Source organism: Caretta caretta, chromosome 1, assembly GCF_965140235.1.
Source record: "Caretta caretta isolate rCarCar2 chromosome 1, rCarCar1.hap1, whole genome shotgun sequence".
Lineage (NCBI taxonomy): Eukaryota > Metazoa > Chordata > Testudines > Cheloniidae > Caretta > Caretta caretta.
This window is the reverse complement of record NC_134206.1, coordinates 206,599,738-206,618,468: the sequence shown is the minus strand read 5'-3', so window position 1 is coordinate 206,618,468 and position 18,731 is coordinate 206,599,738. Positions and strand designations below refer to the sequence as shown.

The window sequence follows — 18,731 nt, the reverse complement described above, 5'->3', positions numbered from 1 at the left end:
AAAGTTGAGAGGCCATGGCTTATGTACTCAAAAACCCAGAATGCTGCATACTGTTTTTGTTGCAAACTCTTCCAGTCTAATGTTCCAGCCACATTGGGTTCTACAGGAACAAAGGACTGGAAAAATCTGGCTAGAAATCTGGCATGCCATGAGAAGGCAGCAAATCACCAGAGAGCATTCCACAGGTGGAAAGAGCTTGAGATGAGACTAAGGTTAAAGGCCACCATAGATGATCACCATCAAGAGAAAATTGCATCAGAGTCTCTTTACTTGCATAATGTTCCAAAAAGGTTCATTGCCATTGTAAGAATGCTTGCTACCCAAAACCTTGCATTCCATGCCACTTCAGATCAGCTGTATGTGCCAAACAATGGAAACTTCCTTAAAATTGTGGAACTGATGGCTGAGTTTGATACTGTACTCCAGGAGCATCTAAGAAGAGTCACCACCCAAGAAATGTACACACACCACTACCTTGGAAAAACTATTCAAAATGAGATCATACAGTTACTGGCAACAAAAGTCAAACAGAAGATTGTGGCAGATCTGAAGTCAGCAAGATATTACTCTGTTGTTCTGGACTGCACACCTGACATCAGGTATAGGGAACAAATTACTTTAATGGTGCGTTCTGTAACAACAACAGAACCTAGTGAAAATGTCCCTGCAATGGTGACTGTCAGAGAGCATTTTCTAGAATTTATTGGCATTGATGATACTACAGGAGCTGGTATGTCAAATGTGCTTCTTAAAAAGCTGGAAGATAACAGGAATTGCGATAGCTGACATGAGAGGTCAGGGCTACAATAATGGTGCCAACATGAGAGGAAAGAACAGAGGAATGCAGACACAGATCCAAGAGTTAAACCCTTGAGCTTTTTTTGTCCCATGCAGTTCTCATTCATTGAACTCGATGGTCAGTGATGCAGCCTCAGCTTCTAGTGAGGCTGCTGAATTTTTTAATGTAATTCAAAGCATCTATGTATTTTTCTCTGCATCAACTCATCAATGGCAAATTTTGAAGCAACATCTGGGAACATACTCTCTGACACTGAAACCACTGAGTGCCACATGATGGGTAAGCCGAGTGTAGGCGATAAAACCTATCAAACACCAAATTGGGAACATAGATGATGCTGTAGTTGCCATTATGGAGGATAATACTATGACAGGAACTGTTCATGCAAGAACAGTGGCAGAGGGAAATGGAATCACCAGAAACATACATAACTTCAAATTTCTGTGTGGCTTAGTGTTGTGGCATGACATACTGTTTGAAATAAATGTTGTAAGCAAGAGACTCCAAGATGTTGACCTTGATATATCTGAAGTAATGGAACAACTGGACAAAGCAAAGTCATTCCTACAGTCCTACCGGTCAGATGAGGGATTTCAAAACTTTCTGAAGAGTGCACAGAAGTTGGCAGAGGAACTTCACACTGAAGCTATTTTCCCACCCATTCAAGAATACAAGTCACCGAAGAAGACATTTTGATTACGAGGCACAGGATAATCCCACAAGGGACCCCAAACAACAATTCAAAGTTGAATTCTTTAACCAGGTGCTAGATTGTACAATACAATCAGTTGAAGAACGTTTCATGCAGCTCAAGGAACACAGCAGTATATTTGGGATGTTGGATGATATTCCAAAACTCCACACTATACCTGAAGAAGCCCTACACCAGCAGGGCACTAGAGGCCGTGTTGACACATGATGACATGTGCAATATTGATGCGAGTGATTTAGGTGATGAACTGAAAGCCCTTTCAAGATACATTTCAGCAGGATCAACTCCAAAGGCTGTTCTGGAATATAAGTGCACAAATAAGATGACCACCCTCTTTCCAAATGCTTTTGTTGCTCTGCGCATACTTCTAACAGTTCCTGTAATAGTTGCCAGTGGAGAATGCAGCTTCTCCAAGCTGAAGTTAATAAAAACACATCTACACTCCACAATGACACAGGAGAGGATGGTCGGCATTGCAACCATCTCAGTAGAGCTTGAGCTGACCCAGACTGTGGACCTTCAGGAAGCAGTTCAGATCTTTGCAACCAAGAAGGCACGGAAAGCACCACTTTGATTATTCAAACAGATAAAAATGCCAGTGTTTACTATGCAGACAAGAAAAGTTACATTTGCTATTCAGGTGTTTTGAAAGTTAAGTGTCACTTAAAATTTTTGAACAAGGCATTTTAAGTTGTTAGTTCTACTCTTCTCATGGTACTGCTCTGCTACCTACCCCAATAAAGGAGAACAGGAAGAAGACAGAATTCTACTATACTTCGGGAACCTTGGCTGCAAGGCAGCCTGCCAGGCGAGCTGTGAAGCCAGGACTCTTGGGCTTTCAGGCTCTCAGCAAATAGGCAGGCTACTGTGGAGCCTGGCTCCAACGCTCCTGGCAGGTGGGCTGTGGGGGAGTCAAGGTGGAAAGCTGACAGGGAACTTGCCTGGTTTCCTTCAAAAGATTCATTGAAATTGATAAGTTCCTGAAAAACGTTTTACTTTCAATGAATTGGTGGTTCTGATGGAAAGGCGTTTTGTCAGAAAATTTCCAATCAGCTCTAAGTGTGGTCTTTCACTCATAGGTTGCTGGTTCAAATCAAGCCTTAAGCTGTTAGCAACCGCACCCATAGAGATTATTTTACCAGGTTCTGGTTGACATCCATTGACAGGTGGTGGTGTAATGCAAGCTTGCACTGCTGCAGCCTGGATTGTGATTTTTATATGGTTAAATAGAAGATTTTATTTGCCAAAGCAGTCAATCCCGCATCTTACACAACTATTAAATTCACACTCAAAATTAGAAAATAAATCGAAACATGAGATTTTTAAAAAAAACTATTATTCACTTTTCATAAATTTTAGCCACAGCCTTTAATTACTTGAGATGTGTTTAACGCATGCCTTTTTCTTTCCCCAGCCTCTTTGCACTTTCTGCTTATTTAAAAAAATTCTATTGATGTAAAATAATACAAAACTTCATGAATACAGCTGACAGTATTCAGCAGGAGGTTTTTCATAACATCTAGACATGTTCCTGTTTATCCTTGAATTGAAATCCTAGTGATGAACTGGCAACATGACATGAATTTCCATGGCAAAAGATTTGTCACAAGGCTGTAACATGACAGTGAGCTTGTCTGTCAGAAGAGGCGCCCAAGTTTCAGCCTTCCTCTCCCACAGTGCTTTCTGTAATAGCAGAACCCAGAGTGACTGAATTTAAACAGAAAGCAGTGAACTTCCAAATTTGCTGAGGAGTTTTTTTGTCCCTCTTAAAGGATTTGAAGTTTTTCTAAGATTAATGTTAATTGAACAAAAACTACTAATATGTAAAACTCACCAAATCATTTCATATATACAATCACATTTCTTTATGGAAATGTACATACAGATAACATCACGCTGATTGTGGTGTTATTATTATATAAACATAGATCCTTCTATAGTTGAATTCCTAGAATAAATGTCTAAACTACAGGTACGTGAATTGAATTCCTGTACGATAGGTGTAGTTAAGTTAACACTCCGTCTGCATTTAGATATGAAAAAAATCAATCTCCATCTAATAAAATGTGTTCTGCCTCTCTCAGCAGTGCTTGTCTGATCTTTTAAGTTCATCAGAGAGCTCTCCCTCATGACTATTAAAATGCATTCGGGTGTGCTATTGCTCATTACCTTAATCAGGGCGTAAGACTGCAAGCTACAGCCTATTACATTAAAGATGTTCATCAAATAATTCTTTTTATAAAATTCCTAATCTGGAGAAATTCTGCTCTGTTCTCTTTTGAAGCATCATTGTATTTGAGAGAGATGCCTGAATTTTATGAAAAGCCTTCAACAGTTAAGTAAATTTGCAAAATTTGAACTGTCCAGTCTGTTGTGACCCAAGTCTCAGTGCATTGCAAAAGCTGCTTGGTACCAGTGACTAGTTACGTTTTGCCAGACACTCTATTCCTACTCTCTCTACTATACTGCACATTACAAAAAAATGACATTCCTTATTGTAAAGTTGATCGTATGGTCAAGCGAATTTTATTAGGACGTTTATCACTTTGTAGATCTGAAGGATATGTAAACAATTTCTTTTTCACCTTTCTAGGTCCTGGGAACGCCTACAAGGGAACAAATTAGAGAAATGAATCCAAACTACACTGAATTCAAATTCCCTCAGATTAAGGCACATCCATGGACTAAGGTGAGGCTGTCTGAGTTGGATAATGATGGTGTGTGGGGTAAATGTAACATTGCAAAGTTTAAGTCCAGACCTTGATTTCTGTGCTTGGTTGCTTTCAAACTAACCTGGGACCCTGTAGTTGAATCAGAACCCAATAATTGTTTATGTAGGGAAGGAGGGCGAATGTACCTAGGCTCTGCATTGAATTGTCCATGGCTCTGTTTTTTTGTGATTTGCCCATAGACATTTTCCAGGCTGGGTATGTATTTATAACCCATTACAATGCACTTATATTCCATCATAGCACAATTCTTGACCTGTGCAAAGAATCTCCTATAAATAAATACATTCTTTAGAGGTGGGTGATGCACTCTTATGGTACAAATACATCATCTCTGAATACAGGAGTGAGACCCACAGTGCAAATCAGTCCCATCTCATAAACATAGTGAAGATCATTAGATTTGGAACCCCAGTAATATGCACTAGTTATTTTTTCTTACATTACTTTTAAAAGATTTATTTTTAGTTTGTTTCCAAGGAAGAGAATACTGCTACAGAATTTCTCAATAGCAAGTTAGGAAACCCAGCAACACAAATATGATGATTTTCAAATGCTGAGGAATTAAGTGCATGGATTGGCTTGTGGAAGAGTACATACAGTCCCTCAGTTTTGCCAGTGATTAGTTCAAAATCATTTTGGACCAAGCCTTTCACAGTGCTAGAGGCCCCGAGCAGATGATGTAACCTACTTCATGTTCTTTGAGATTGTGGGCTATGCACATTTCTGGAAGTCAAATCAATATTTTGGTAATTTCTTCTCAGATGTTCTAAATACATGCTTCCTCTCCCCAACGATCCTGGGTTGCATTTCCAGATCTTAGTTCTTTATTGCATGTTGGTTCCAAGACTGAGTGATTTATAATACTCAGAGGCCGTTAAATCAGCAAACCTGTTTATATTATGTGTTAATAGAAAAATTTCTGAGATAGTAAAATTTATGGAACTCCATGAAGATTAGGCTTACTTTCATTATTTCAAAATAAATAATGGAAAAAGCTACAAAAATTAGCCTAAGACATTAAAACAGTGAAGTTGTAGTGGAAAATGGTTCTAGTGCTGCATCTGAATGACTTGGTGTTGAAGGTGGGCTTTAACTGAATGCAGTATGTATTGGAGCCATAGCCTGTCCTGGTGCCGGAACACATTATAAGTAATCAGAGTTGAATATCTAACCTGGTTATACATCTCCTCTACCATCTGTAGATCCTTAGGTGTCATTTGTTTGCATATGGGTGCCCCTTGGGCCACAATAGAGACCTTTTTGTAAAGCTGGTGAAGAATATAATGTGATCTTCATGCAGAAAGTGAAACTGAGAATTCCTTCTATTTTTACTTTTTATACGCAAGTGAGTGCTTCTCTGGGCTTCTAAATGACCACAAGTGAAATCAGGCAAGCATAGAGCAATGAGAGGAGCTTGCCAGAAGGTTGAATTTCCTTTTGCATTAGCACATGGGATTGTTTTGTTTTGGTATTGAGAACTCTGCTTGCAACATAATACCTCATTCTCAGTTTGTTATACAACAACAAACTCCTCCCAATACCAGATGGGTGTAGAACAGCATCTAAATTAATTTATTGGATTTGGGGAGGTTGACCATCTGATTATGAGTTTTTTGTTCTTTCCTTGCCATTTAAAGTCTCAAGTAGCAAAAAAAAAAAAACAAGTCTAGAATGTCCTTTCTAACTATCATCTTTCCCTACTCTTTTAAAAACTCTCTTCCTCCGTTTTGCCGTTCAGCCATGAAAGTTTTCTGGTCTTCTTGTGTCATCTCTGATGGGATGTGGGGAAACAGTGCTGCCTCTCCTGCCCTTCAAATTTCCCACCTGATAGTTATCTTCAGTTTCTTTTAAACTAAGAGTTGCAGAAACATTCATTTGTTAAATTGCAGTTGTTGTTGTTGAGCAGAGCGAAGGAAGGAATGAAAATTAGAAGCATTTGTTATCATTTTTATTAGAATGACCTATGAATGTGTACTGACAACCATTACAGGTTGTCTGCAGGGTTTAATCTCCAGAACTTTCAGCATCAAATACAAACATCTATTACTTGAGCTAATGGAGTAACTTGTTAGCTGGCAGCATTAATAAGTTCTGTTCTTTTCTGTGTGGGCTGGCCATGGCAGGGGCATGACAGACACTTTACTTTACCACATCTCCATACTAATGAAGGCGGCTAGGGAGTTCTGATGTAGAACTCCATTGTCTGCATTTTGTTCCTGAGCCATACATTGGCCACTCCTGACACACATGGATGTGCTATTTCATCCCCCATATCCATAGTAGTGTTTCTGTTCACTAGTGGCTGGTAGGTCAAAAAGAGAGCAGCTGCTGCTGCTACTTTTGGTATCTAGTAGGAGATCTGTTTCCTCAAGTATTAGAGCAACTGCTTTAATATCTGAGAGTCCCGAGTTCAGATCTCAGCAGGAATATATTCCTCATATTGGCATCCAGTTTTAGGCATAAAGCAGGATCCTGAGCTTAAGTTTTATTGCTCTGTACACGGAGTTAGAGCTCACATTACCTGACGCAGTGTAGAATGGTCAATACCAATACAGTGGAGATGTCCATGTACAGAACTATGGCTAATGACATATAGTATGAAGGATTGTTTATGTGTTCATATTAGAGTAGTGGTGTGTGATTCCGGTACAAACTCAGTTAGTTTGAGAACAAATCTTTGAGTGACACCAGATTTGGGCTACAGGTATTGAAGGCTACAGGTATTGAAGGGTATGTGCTGTTTAGGAAAGACCGAAATAAAGGTAAAGGTGGTGGAGTAGCACTGTATATCAATGATGAGATAGAATGTAAAGAAATAAGAAGTGATGAAATGGATATGACCGAGTCTGTCTGGGCAACAATTAAATTGGGGAAGAAAACTATTAGAGCCTCCCCTGGGATAGTGCTTGGGGTGTGCTATAGACCGCCGGGATCTAATTTGGATATGGATAGAGCCCTTTTTAATGTTTTTAATAAAGTAAATACTAATGGAAACTGTGTGATCATGGGAGACTTTAACTTCCCAGATATAGACTGGAGGACGAGTGCTAGTAATAATAATAGGGCTCAGATTTTCCTAGATGCGATAGCTGATGGATTCCTTCAGCAAGTAGTTGCTGAACCGACTAGAGGGGATGCCATTTTAGATTTGGTCTTGGTGAGTAATGAGGACCTCATAGAGGAAATGGTTGTAGGGGATAATCTTGGCTCAAGTGATCATGAGCTAATTCAGTTCAAACTGAATGGAAGGATTAACAAAAATAAATCTGCAACTAGGGTTTTTGATTTCAAAAGGGCTGACTTTCAAAAATTAAGGAAATTAGTTAGGGAAGTGGATTGGACTGAAGAATTTATGGGTTTAAAGGTAGAGGAGGCCTGGGATTATTTTAAATTAAAGCTGCAGAAGCTATCGGAAGCCTGCATCCCAAGAAAGGGGAAAAAATTCATAGGCAGGAGTTGTAGACCAAGCTGGATGAGCAAGCATCTTAGAGAGGTAATTAAGAAAAAGCAGAAAGCATATAGGGAGTGGAAGAAGGGAGGGATCAGTAAGGAAAGCTACCTTATTGAGGTCAGAATATGTAGGGATAAAGTGAGACAGGCTAAAAGTCAAGTAGAGTTGGACCTTGCAAAGGGAATTAAAACTAATAGTAAAAGGTTCTATAGTCATATAAATAGGAAGAAAACAAAGAAAGAAGAAGTGGGACCGCTAAAAACTGAGGATGGAGTGGAGGTCAAGGATAATCTAGGCATGGCCCAATATCTAAACAAATACTTTGCCTCAGTCTTTAATAAGACTAAAGAGGATCTTAGGGATAATGGTAGCATGATAAATGGGAATGAGGATATGGAGGTAGACATCACCATATCTGAGGTAGAAGCGAAACTCAAACAGCTTAATGGGACTAAATCGGGGGGCCCAGATAATCTTCATCCAAGAATATTAAAAGAATTGGCACAAGAAATTGCAAGCCCATTAGCAAGAATTTTTAATGAATCTGTAAACTCAGGGGTTGTACCGTATGATTGGAGAATTGCTAACATAGTTCCTATTTTTAAGAAAGGGAAAAAAAGTGATCCAAGTAATTATAGGCCTGTTAGTTTGACATCTGTAGTATGCAAGGTCTTGGAAAAAATTTTGAAGGAGAAGGTAGTTAAGGACATTGAAGTCAATGGTAAATGGGACAAATTACAACATGGTTTTACAAAAGGTAGATCGTGCCAAACCAACCTGATCTCCTTCTTTGAGAGAGTAACAGATTTTTTAGATAAAGGAAACGCAGTGGATCTAATTTACTTAGATTTTAGTAAGGCGTTTGATACTGTGCCACATGGGGAATTATTAGTTAAATTGGATAAGATGGGCATCAATAGGAAAATTGAAAGGTGGATAGGGAATTGGTTAAAGGGGAGACTACAACGGGTCCTACTGAAAGGTGAACTGTCAAGTTGGAGGGAGGTTACCAGTGGAGTTCCTCAAGGATCGGTTTTGGGACCAATCTTATTTAATCTTTTTATTACTGACCTGGGCACAAAAAGTGGGAATGTGCTAATAAAGTTTGCAGATGATACAAAGCTGGGAGGTATTGCTAATTTAGAGAAGGACAGGGATACCCTACAGGAGGATCTGGATGACCTTGTAAACTGGAGTAATAGGAATAGGATGAAATTTAATAGTGAGAAGTGTAAGGTCATGCATTTAGGGATTAATAACAAGAATTTTAGTTATAAGCTAGGGACGCATCAACTAGAAGTAACGGAGGAGGAAAAGGACCTTGGAGTATTGGTTGATCATAGGATGACTATGAGCTGCCAATGTGATATGGCTGTGAAAAAAGCTAATGTCATCTTGGGATGCATCAGGAGAGGTATTTCCAGTAGGGATAAGGAGGTTTTAGTACCATTATATAAGGCACTGGTGAGACCTCACCTGGAATACTGTGTGCAGTTCTGGTCTCCCATGTTTAAGAAGGATGAATTCAAACTGGAACAGGTACAGAGAAGGGCTACTAGGATGATCCGAGGAATGGAAAACTTGTCTTATGAAAGGAGACTCAGGGAGCTTGGCTTGTTTAGCCTAACTAAAAGAAGGTTGAGGGGAGATATGATTGCTCTCTATAAATATATCAGAGGGATAAATACCAGAGAGGGAGAGGAATTATTTAAACTCAGTACCAATGTGGACACAAGAACAAATGGATATAAACTGGCCACTAGGAAATTTAGATTAGAAATTAGACGAAGGTTTCTAACCATCAGAGGAGTGAAGTTTTGGAATAGCCTTCCGAGGGAAGTAGTGGGGACAAAAGATCTATCTTGCTTTAAGATTAAACTCGATAAGTTTATGGAGGAGATGGTATGATGGGATAACATGGTTTTGGTAATTAAATATTCATGGTAAATAGGCCCAATGGCCTGTGATGGGTTTTTAGATGGGGTAAGATCCAAGTTACCCGGGAAGGAATTTTCTGTAGTATCTGGCTGATGAATCTTGCCCATATGCTCAGGGTTTAGCTGATCGCCATATTTGGGGTCGGGAAGGAATTTTCCTCCAGGGCAGATTGGAAGGCCCTGGAGGTTTTTCGCCTTCCTCTGTAGCATGGGGCACGGGTCACTTGCTGGAGGATTCTCTGCTCCTTGAGGTCTTCAAACTACAATTTGGGGACTTCAATAGCACAGATATAGATGTGAGGTCTTTTTTAGGAGTGGTGGGTGAAATTCTGTGGCCTGCATTGTGCAGGAGGTCAGACTAGATGATCATAATGGTCCCTTCTGGCCTAAATATCTATGAATCTATGAATCTATTTGGCGCTTCTAGCCGCCTTATTGTTTAAAACCTAGTTCAGAGTGTATGTATGTCTAATTCTCCAACATTACTGTGTATAGGCTCAGATAGATGGATAAATTCCAACTTGCTAGGAGATGAAGACAGAAGACAATTGAACCTTCTGCCGCAAAGGGAACAGATAAGCCTAAATTTGCCCCTCAAGAAGGGGAATTATAAATTTGCCTCTCAAGAAAGGGAATGTTCTTTTCTAATATTTATACCACAATCTTTATACTTTTTTGTTCTTGCATATGTCGATTACACTAGGTATGTGTGCATCTTGTGCATGAGTGCCACAGAGTTTTCCCTAGTGGTACCCGCAGGGGCAGCCACACCTGCACCCTGCTTTTCCTTGTGCTGCAAGTTGAGGACATAAATGAGTGGAGTCACCCCTCACATCTTGTTGGTCCTGCTTTGAGCAAGGGGTTGGACTAGATGACCTCCTGAGGTCTCTTCTAACCTTAATCGTCTATGATCTTTCAGTTCCTTTTTACCTTCAGCGATTGGAGTGTGCTGTCAGGTCATTCCTCTGGCAAATGTGCTGTCTTAGCTAGATGACATTAGACTGTTGTTGTGGTTGTCCGTAGTAAAGGAATTCCAGTCTCCACCTGATACCAGGGGCGCCTACACCAAGGTCCCTGGCTTCAAACCCTGCTCTGGATGTCACAAGCTGATGCCCATGAGAGACCCTCACTCTCACAGCTTGAAGTGCTTGGGTGAGGGTCGCATTAGGGACAGGTGTTTGATTTACTGGAGCTTCACGACTGAGACCAGCTGCTTCCTTGGCACAGGCAGCAGAGCCATCAACTGCGTTTACAGCAAAACAAAGGTCCATTTGAGCCACCCAGGAGGCCTCTGCAGCTCTGAAGGATCTATTGTGCTTCTTGGTATGGCTCTTGCTGGTCATTCAGCTCCATGGTACCTTGCTGGGGCCATCACACATGGTGCATTTGTAGGCTTTCATGTAGTGGTCTGCTACAGTGCCAGCTACACCAGGTCTTGTGCTGCTTCCCTTGGTCTGAATGCCAGCTCTGAGACCAGCAGTAGCTACTCTGGCTCAGCACACAGTACTGATAACCTGGTGGTGTTGCCAGTATTGTAGGCCCATTGTAGATCATGGTCCTGATCTCCAGTGATGCTGCCCAGTACTGCTTTGCACTGGCCTTTGGAGTTCTCATGTTTCTCCTCAAGAGTCTGAAGTGGGTTCCTGCATCTCTCACTTCTGGGAATCCGGGGCATCCTGCAGGGATTGTTCCCATTCTTGGAGTTATCTTGAGTAGGTCAAAAGAATGGGTGTGCCCGGTCTAGGCACAAGTCCCTTCAGCCCCGTCAATGGCCCTAGTGGGTACCATGGGATATGTCTCCAGTGTCTAGATTGTTATCTCTGCTGCATCACAAAAGTCAGTCACTGAGAAGATAAGTTTCACTGCCTAGTACCGGCAGACTATCTAAAGTCTGTACTGGGCAGCCACTACGCTACAGAAATATATCCCCAAAAGGGAGAAGTTTCTCCACACAGGCCACTCAATGTTGGTACCAAGATCCCACGGGGCACTGAGGCTCAGAACCGCCCATTACTTGCTTCAGACAGGTCTTCTACATTGGTCATTCAAGACCATCCTCAATAAGGTTCTAACCTGCCTCTTCTGAACACCTCGTCCTCCTTACCAGATGAGACCCTGGTACTGGAGATGACATCTCTAGTATCGGATGATTTTAAGTCTCATAGACTTTAAGGTCAGAAGGAACCATTATGATCATCTAGTCTGACCTCCTGCACAGCGCAGGCCACAGAATCTCACCCACCCACTCCTGCAATAAACCTTTCACCTATGTCTGAGCTATTGAAGTCCTCAAATCATGGTTTAAAGACTTCAAGGTGCAGAGAATCCTCCAGCAAGTGACCCATGCTCCAAGCTGCAGAGGCAGGCGAAAAACACCCAGGGCCTCTTCCAATCTGCCCTGGAGGAAAATTCCTTCCCGACCCCAAATATGGCAATCAGCTGAACTCTGAGCATGTGGGCAAGACTCACCAGCCAGATACCCAGGAAAGTAACTCAGATCCCACTCCATCTAACATCCCATCACAGGCCATTGGGCCTATTTACCATGAATATTTAAAGATCAATTAATTGCCAAAATCATGTTATCCCATCATACCATCTCCTCCATGAACTTATCAAGCTTAATCTTGAAGCCAGATAGGTCTTTTGCCACCACTGCTTCCCTTGGGAGGCTGTTCCAGAACTTCACTCCTCTGATGGTTAGAAACCTTTGTCTAATTTCAAGTCTAAACTTCCGGATGGCCAGTTTATATCCATTTGTTCTTATGTCCATGTTGGTACTGAGCTTAAATAATTCCTCTCCCTCTCCGGTATTTATCCCTCTGATATATTTGTAGAGAGCAACCATATCTTCCCTCAGCCTTCTTTTGGTTAGGCTAAACAAGCCAAGCTCTTTGAGTCTCCTTTCATAAGACAGGTTTCCATTCCTCGGATCATCCTAGTAGCCCTTCTCTGTACCTGTTCCAGTTTGAATTCATCCTTCTTAAACATGGGAGACCAGAACTGCACACAGTATTCCAGATGAGGTCTCACCAGTGCCTTGTATAACAGTGCTAACACCTCCTTATCTTTACTGGAAATACTTCGCCTGATACATCCCAAGACCGGATTAGCTTTTTTCACGGCCATATCATATTGGCAGCTCATAGTCATCCTATGATCAACCAATACTCCAAGATCTTTCTCCTCCTCTGTTACTTCCAACTGATGCATCCCCAGCTTATAACTAAAATTCTTCTTATTAATCCCTAAATGCATGACCTTACACTTCTCACTATTAAATTTCATCCTATTACTATTACTCCAGTTTACAAGGTCATCCAGATCTTCCTGTATGATACCCTGGTCTTTCTCTGAATTGGCAACAACTCCCAGCTTTGTGTCATCCGCAAATGTTATTAGCACACTCCCACTTTTTGTGCTGAGGTCAGTAATAAAAAGATTAAATAAGATTCATCCCAAAACTGATCCCTGAGGAGCTCCACTGGTTACCTCCCTCCAGCCTGACAGTTCACCTTTCAGTATGACCCACTGTAGTCTCCCCTTTAACCAGTTCCTTATCCACCTTTCAGTTTGTATATTGATCCCCATCTTTTCCAATTTAACTAATAATTCCCCATGTGGAACCGTATCAAACGCCTTACTGAAATCGAGGTAAATTAGATCCACTGCATTTCCTTTGTCTAAAAAATGTTTCTTTGTCAAAGAAGGAGATCAGGTTGGTTTGGCATGATCTACCTTTTGTAAAACCATGTTGTATTTTGTCCCAGTTACCATTGACCTCAATGTCGTTAACTACTTTCTCCTTCAAAATTTTTTCCAAGACCTTGCATACTACAGATGTCAAACTAACAGGCCTGTAGTTAACCGGATCACCTTCTTTTCCTTTCTTAAAAATAGGAACTATATTAGCAATTCTCCAGTCATATGGTACAACCCCATAGTTTGCAGATTCATTAAAAATTCTTACTAATGGGCTTGCAATTTCATGTGCCAGTTCCTTTAATATTCTTGGATAAGGATTACTTGGGCCTCCTGATTTAGTCCCATTAAGCTGTTGGAGTTTGACTTCTACCTCAGATATGGTAATATATACCTTCATATCCTCATTCCCATTTGTCATGCTACCATTATCCATCCCTAAGCTCCTCATTCGCTTCATTAAAGACTGAGGCAAAGTATTTGTTTAGATATTGGGCCATGCCTAGATTGTCCTTAACTTCCACTCCATCCTTAGTGTTTAGCCATCCCACCTCTTCTTTCCTTTTTTTCTTATTTATATGGCTATAGAACCTTTTACTATTGGTTTTAATTCCCTTTGCAAGGTTCAACTCTACATGACTTTTAGCCTTTCTCACTTTATCTCTACATGTTCTGACCTCAGTAATTCCTTGCTAATCCCTCCCATCTTCCACTCCTTTTATGCTTTCTGCTTTTTCTTAATCACCTCTCTGAGATGCTTGCTCATCCAGCTTGGTCTACAACTCCTGTCTATGAATTTTTTCCCCTTTCTTGGAATGCAGGCTTCTGATAGCTTCTGCAACTTTGACTTGAAGTAATCCCAGGCCTCCTCCGCCTTTAGATCCATAAGTGCTTCAGTCCAATCCACTTCCCGAACCAATTTCCTTAATTTTTTAAAGTTAGCCCTTTTGAAATCAAAAACCCTAGTCACAGATTTATTTTTGTTTATCCTTCTATTCAGTTTGAACTGAAATTAGCTCATGATCACTCGAGCCAAGGTTGTCCCCTACAACCATTTCTTCTATGAGGTCCTCACTACTCACCAAAACCAAATCTAAAATGGCATCCCCTCTTGTCGGTTCAGCAACTGCTTGATGAAGGAATCCATCAGCTATCGCATCTAGGAAAATCTGAGCCCTATTATTACTAGCACTTGTCCTCCAGTCTATATCTGGGAAGTTAAAGTCTCCCATGATCATGCAGTTCCCATTAGTATTTATTTCATTAAACACATTGAAGGGGTCTCTGTCCATATCCAGATTAGATTCCGGCAGTCTATAGCTCACCCCAAGCACTATCCCAGGGGAGGCTCTAGTAGCTTTCTTCCCCAATGTGATTTTTGCCCAGACCGATTCTGTCTTATCCATTCTATCGCTTCTTATTTCTTTACAGTCTACCTCATCATTGATATACAATGCTACTCCACCACCTTTGCCTTTATTTCTGTCTTTCCTAAACAGCACATACCCGTCAGTACCTGTAGTCCAGTAATGACTACTATTCCACCATGTTTCTGTTATCCCTATAATATCTGGTTTCCCTTCCTGCTCCAGTAGCTCTAGTTCCTCCATTTTGTTACCTAGGCTCCTCGCATTGGTGTACAAACATCTTAATTTTTGCTGTTTGGCCTCACTCACTTTCTTCACCCGATTAGGCACGGACATTCTACCGCCAGTATCACCTATTAGACTGGTATCCACACTGCCCTTCCTCTTTATGTCCATTCTCCTACCCACAGCTGTATCCTTTCTTACTTCATTTTCTTTCCCCTCAATGTTGAAATCTGGTGTGGAGATTACCTGGACATCTCCCAACCACCTCCCCCAAATTCCTAGATTAAAACTCTTTTAATCAGTTGTGCCATCCTCCATCCTAGAAGTCTATTTCCCTCCCTACTCAGAGGGAGTCCATCCCGAGAGAACAGTCCTCTGTCCATGAATGCCTTCCAGTGGCCATATATCCCAAAGCCCTCCTTTTAGCACCAGTGGCCTGAGCCATCTGTTGAGCATCATAATCTTGTCACACCTTTGTTGCCCTTCTCTAGGAACAGGCAGAATTCCACTGAAGATCACCTGAGCCTAGATTTCCGTAAGCGTCTTCCCCAGCCTGGCATAGTCTCCCTTGATACGTTCCAGCAAGAATCTATCGGTTTCATTTTTTCCCCCATGAAGGACGATCAGTGGATTCTTTCCCGCTCCCTTTAGGATCCTCTTCAGCCTCAGGTCCACATCCCATATCTTAGCCCCCAGCAGAGAGCACATCCTTCTGTTCTCTGGATCAGCTCTGGTTACAGGCCTGTCTATCCTTCTCAGTAAGGAGTCCCCAATCACGTAGACCTGCCTTGTCCTGGTGACGGTGCGATTCTCCAGTCTATCCCCTGTTCCCTCTGGCTGCAAGTCCTTTCTATTCCTATTGTCCCTTGTAATTCTCTTCAACCCATCCTGTATCCTCCTGGGGCTCATATTTGGTGTTGTCTCCATTGACTCTTCCCCTTTTCCTATAGGACTACCAAGAACTCTCAAAAAGGATAGCTGTGTCCCTGGGAATATATAAATAGAGCTTTCAGAGAGAAGTCCCCACAAACTAGACGTTTTACACCTGGCTGCAGCAGGGGAAATTGCTCTCCTTATAAATGAGGCAGTTACACAGCCTTTACAAGCTTTATGGCAAACCCCCTCATCCCTCACACTGGTGGCAAAGCACACAGAACACAAATACCAACTGTTCTATTACAAACAGTTTTATCCACACCCCTCACTAGGCTCTCTGATCATGGCAGGAGTAAATGTGAGACACCGCCAAGCTAGAGAAAAGCACGTCCTAAAGAAAAGGATACAAAGAAATTGGGCATTTTTGGTAGAAATGTGGGTTAGTCAACTGAGAAGTTACAGCTATGTATAGCAAACCATCAGCCCCTGTTTGCCTATTATGATTATTCAAATTGGGATGTTACGTCCAAATTCCTCAGTTAGCTGCCCAAGGACACGAGGGGCGAGTTTGTCTTTCCTGATGGAAGGTTGACTGGTCGCAAGGTCCACTCTGCAGGCCTCCCTAGATGCGGCAGACTCAGCTTAGCTGCCAGAGTCATTGCAACAGCCGTAGCCATGTGCCACTCCTCATAGCTCCAATCATCAGGATTTCCTGTAGAAGTACAACCCGTCCATCTCGAGATCATTTTCTCTTCCCCTGTGACGAGGACCTGCTCTATGCTTATCCTCCAGTACCACTGATTCCCAAAATAATTCTCAAGCTGAAGCAAGAGTGAGGCAAAATGATGTTGTGCCAGCAAGGGCGAGGTAGCCATGGTACTTGGACCTGTACAAGTTGTCCATCAAGGAACTTTAACCTTCCCCTGCCCCCCCAACCTCCATCTTTAGTCACCGAATCATGAGCAGGTGTTGCACTGTAACTCTCAGTCACTACGCCTCATGGCCTGGTTCTTCAGGTAGCTAAACCCAGAGGAGGCACACTGTTTGGAAGTAGAGCATAATGTCTACTTAATAGAAGGAAACCATCCACCAGAGCTCCTTACCTTAGTAAGTGGAAGGGTTTCTCTACCTGGGTGGCTAGTGACAATGTGTCTCCCACACAATCAATGATTCAAAAGATTTGGGACTGTTTGTTGCACCTAAAAGAGTCAGGTTTGGATGTCAGCTCCGTCAAAGTGCGCCTTGCTGCAATATCAGCGTTTCGTGCCCAGGTAGGACTGTATTATCTAAGGGTATGTCTACACTGGCAGAGTTACGGTGCTGGCAGTTACAGCGCCGTTCAGAGAGCGCTGAAGGGAAGCCGCTGTAGTACGTTCACACTGTCAGCTGCCTGCGCAATAGCGTGCTCACACTTGCAGCAGTATTCAAAGCAGTGCACTCTGGGCAGCTATCCCACAGAGCATCTCTTCCTCTTCTGCCACTAAGAGTTGTGGGAAGGTGGAGGGGGTTGCAGGGCATCCTGGGTCCTGTCCCACTGCCCATGATGCATTGCTTCGCATCCCAGAAATCCCTGTGCTTCCGTCTGCATTTGGTGCCATCTTTCAATAGTTCGTGTACTGCGCTCCCTGCCTCTTCAGTCTGCAGGAATGGATCCCGCACTGTTGACCAGTATGCTGCTCACTCTGCCCAACACGTGATAAGTGGCAGTGGAGTTATTCCTTAAACTACAAAGGCCAGAGGAGTGCAACATTGATCTCACAATGGGTAGTAGCTGTGACACAAGATTGGTTGTGGCATTCACAGAGGTGCTGACCACAGTGGAATGCCGCTTTTGAGCTCGGGAAACAAGAACTAACTGGTAGGATCACATCATCATGCATGTTTGGGATGACGAGCAGTGGCTGCAGAACTTTTGGATGAGGAAAGCCGCGATCATGGGACTGTGTGATGAGCTCGCCCCAGCCTTGCGGTGCAAGGACACAAGAATGAAAACTGCCCTGCTGCTGGAGAAGCGCATGGCTATGGCACTGAGGAAGCTGGCTACTCCAGACTGCTAACGATCGGTTGCTAACCAGATCGGGGTGGGAAAGTTGACCATTGGAGTCGTGTTGATGGAAGTCTGCAGGACCGTTAATCGCATCCTGTTCCGAAAGACCGTGACTCTGGGCAACCTGCGTGACATGGATGGTTTTGCACAAATGGGCTTCCCTAACTGCGGAGAGGCAATAGATGGCACGCATATTCCAATTCTGGCACCAGACCACCTCACCACCGAGTACATTAATCACAAGGGGTATTTCTCAGTGGTTCTCCAGGCACTTGTGGATCACCGTGGGCGTTTCACAGACACTAACACAGGCTGGTCCAGAAAGGTGCATGCCACACGTATCTTTCAGAACACTGGCCTGTTCAGGAAGCTGCAAGCAGGGACTTTCCCTTCGGTGATCTTGTCTGAGAAGAAAGTCGAAATGCCCATTGTGATCCTGGGAGATCCTGCCTACCCCTTAATGCTGTGGCTTATGAAGCCATACATGGGGCACCTTGACAGCATCAAGGAGCGGTTCAACAACAGGCTGAGCAAATACAGAATGACTGTTGAGTGTGCTTTTGGCAGTTTAAAGACCCGCTGGCGCTGCATATATGGGAGGCTGGACCTGGCCAATGACAATATTCTTATTGCTGTATGCTGTACACTCCATAATATTTGTGAAGGGCAAAACTCAGGCCAGCCTAGGGCCCCACAGGGCTCTAGACCACCCTTTTGAGGGTATGGTCGAGGACGGCTTGCCAGTTCGACCTTTGGATCCTTCCCATCTTACTTTCTCATCCCGTCTATCCCCTTTCTACCGTGCCTGGTCTCAAATTACTTCGGACCACTGGGTGCTCCGCATGCTAGAGAGGGGATATTCCATCCAATTCTGTACCTTCCT

The 18,731-nt window shown here is 42.6% G+C and overlaps 1 protein-coding gene across 6 annotated transcripts in view; it reads left to right on the top strand.

Annotated features, from left to right (window-relative positions):
• GSK3B (glycogen synthase kinase 3 beta) overlaps window positions 1-18,731 on the top strand; it is a 270,397-nt gene that overhangs the window by 197,550 nt on the left and 54,116 nt on the right. For all 6 annotated transcript variants that reach the window (XM_048818908.2, XM_048818892.2, XM_048818885.2 and 3 more), the window contains exon 8: window positions 4,105-4,200. In XM_048818908.2, coding sequence (XP_048674865.1) covers window positions 4,105-4,200 — 96 coding nt within the window. The remainder of the gene's footprint in view (window positions 1-4,104; window positions 4,201-18,731) is intronic.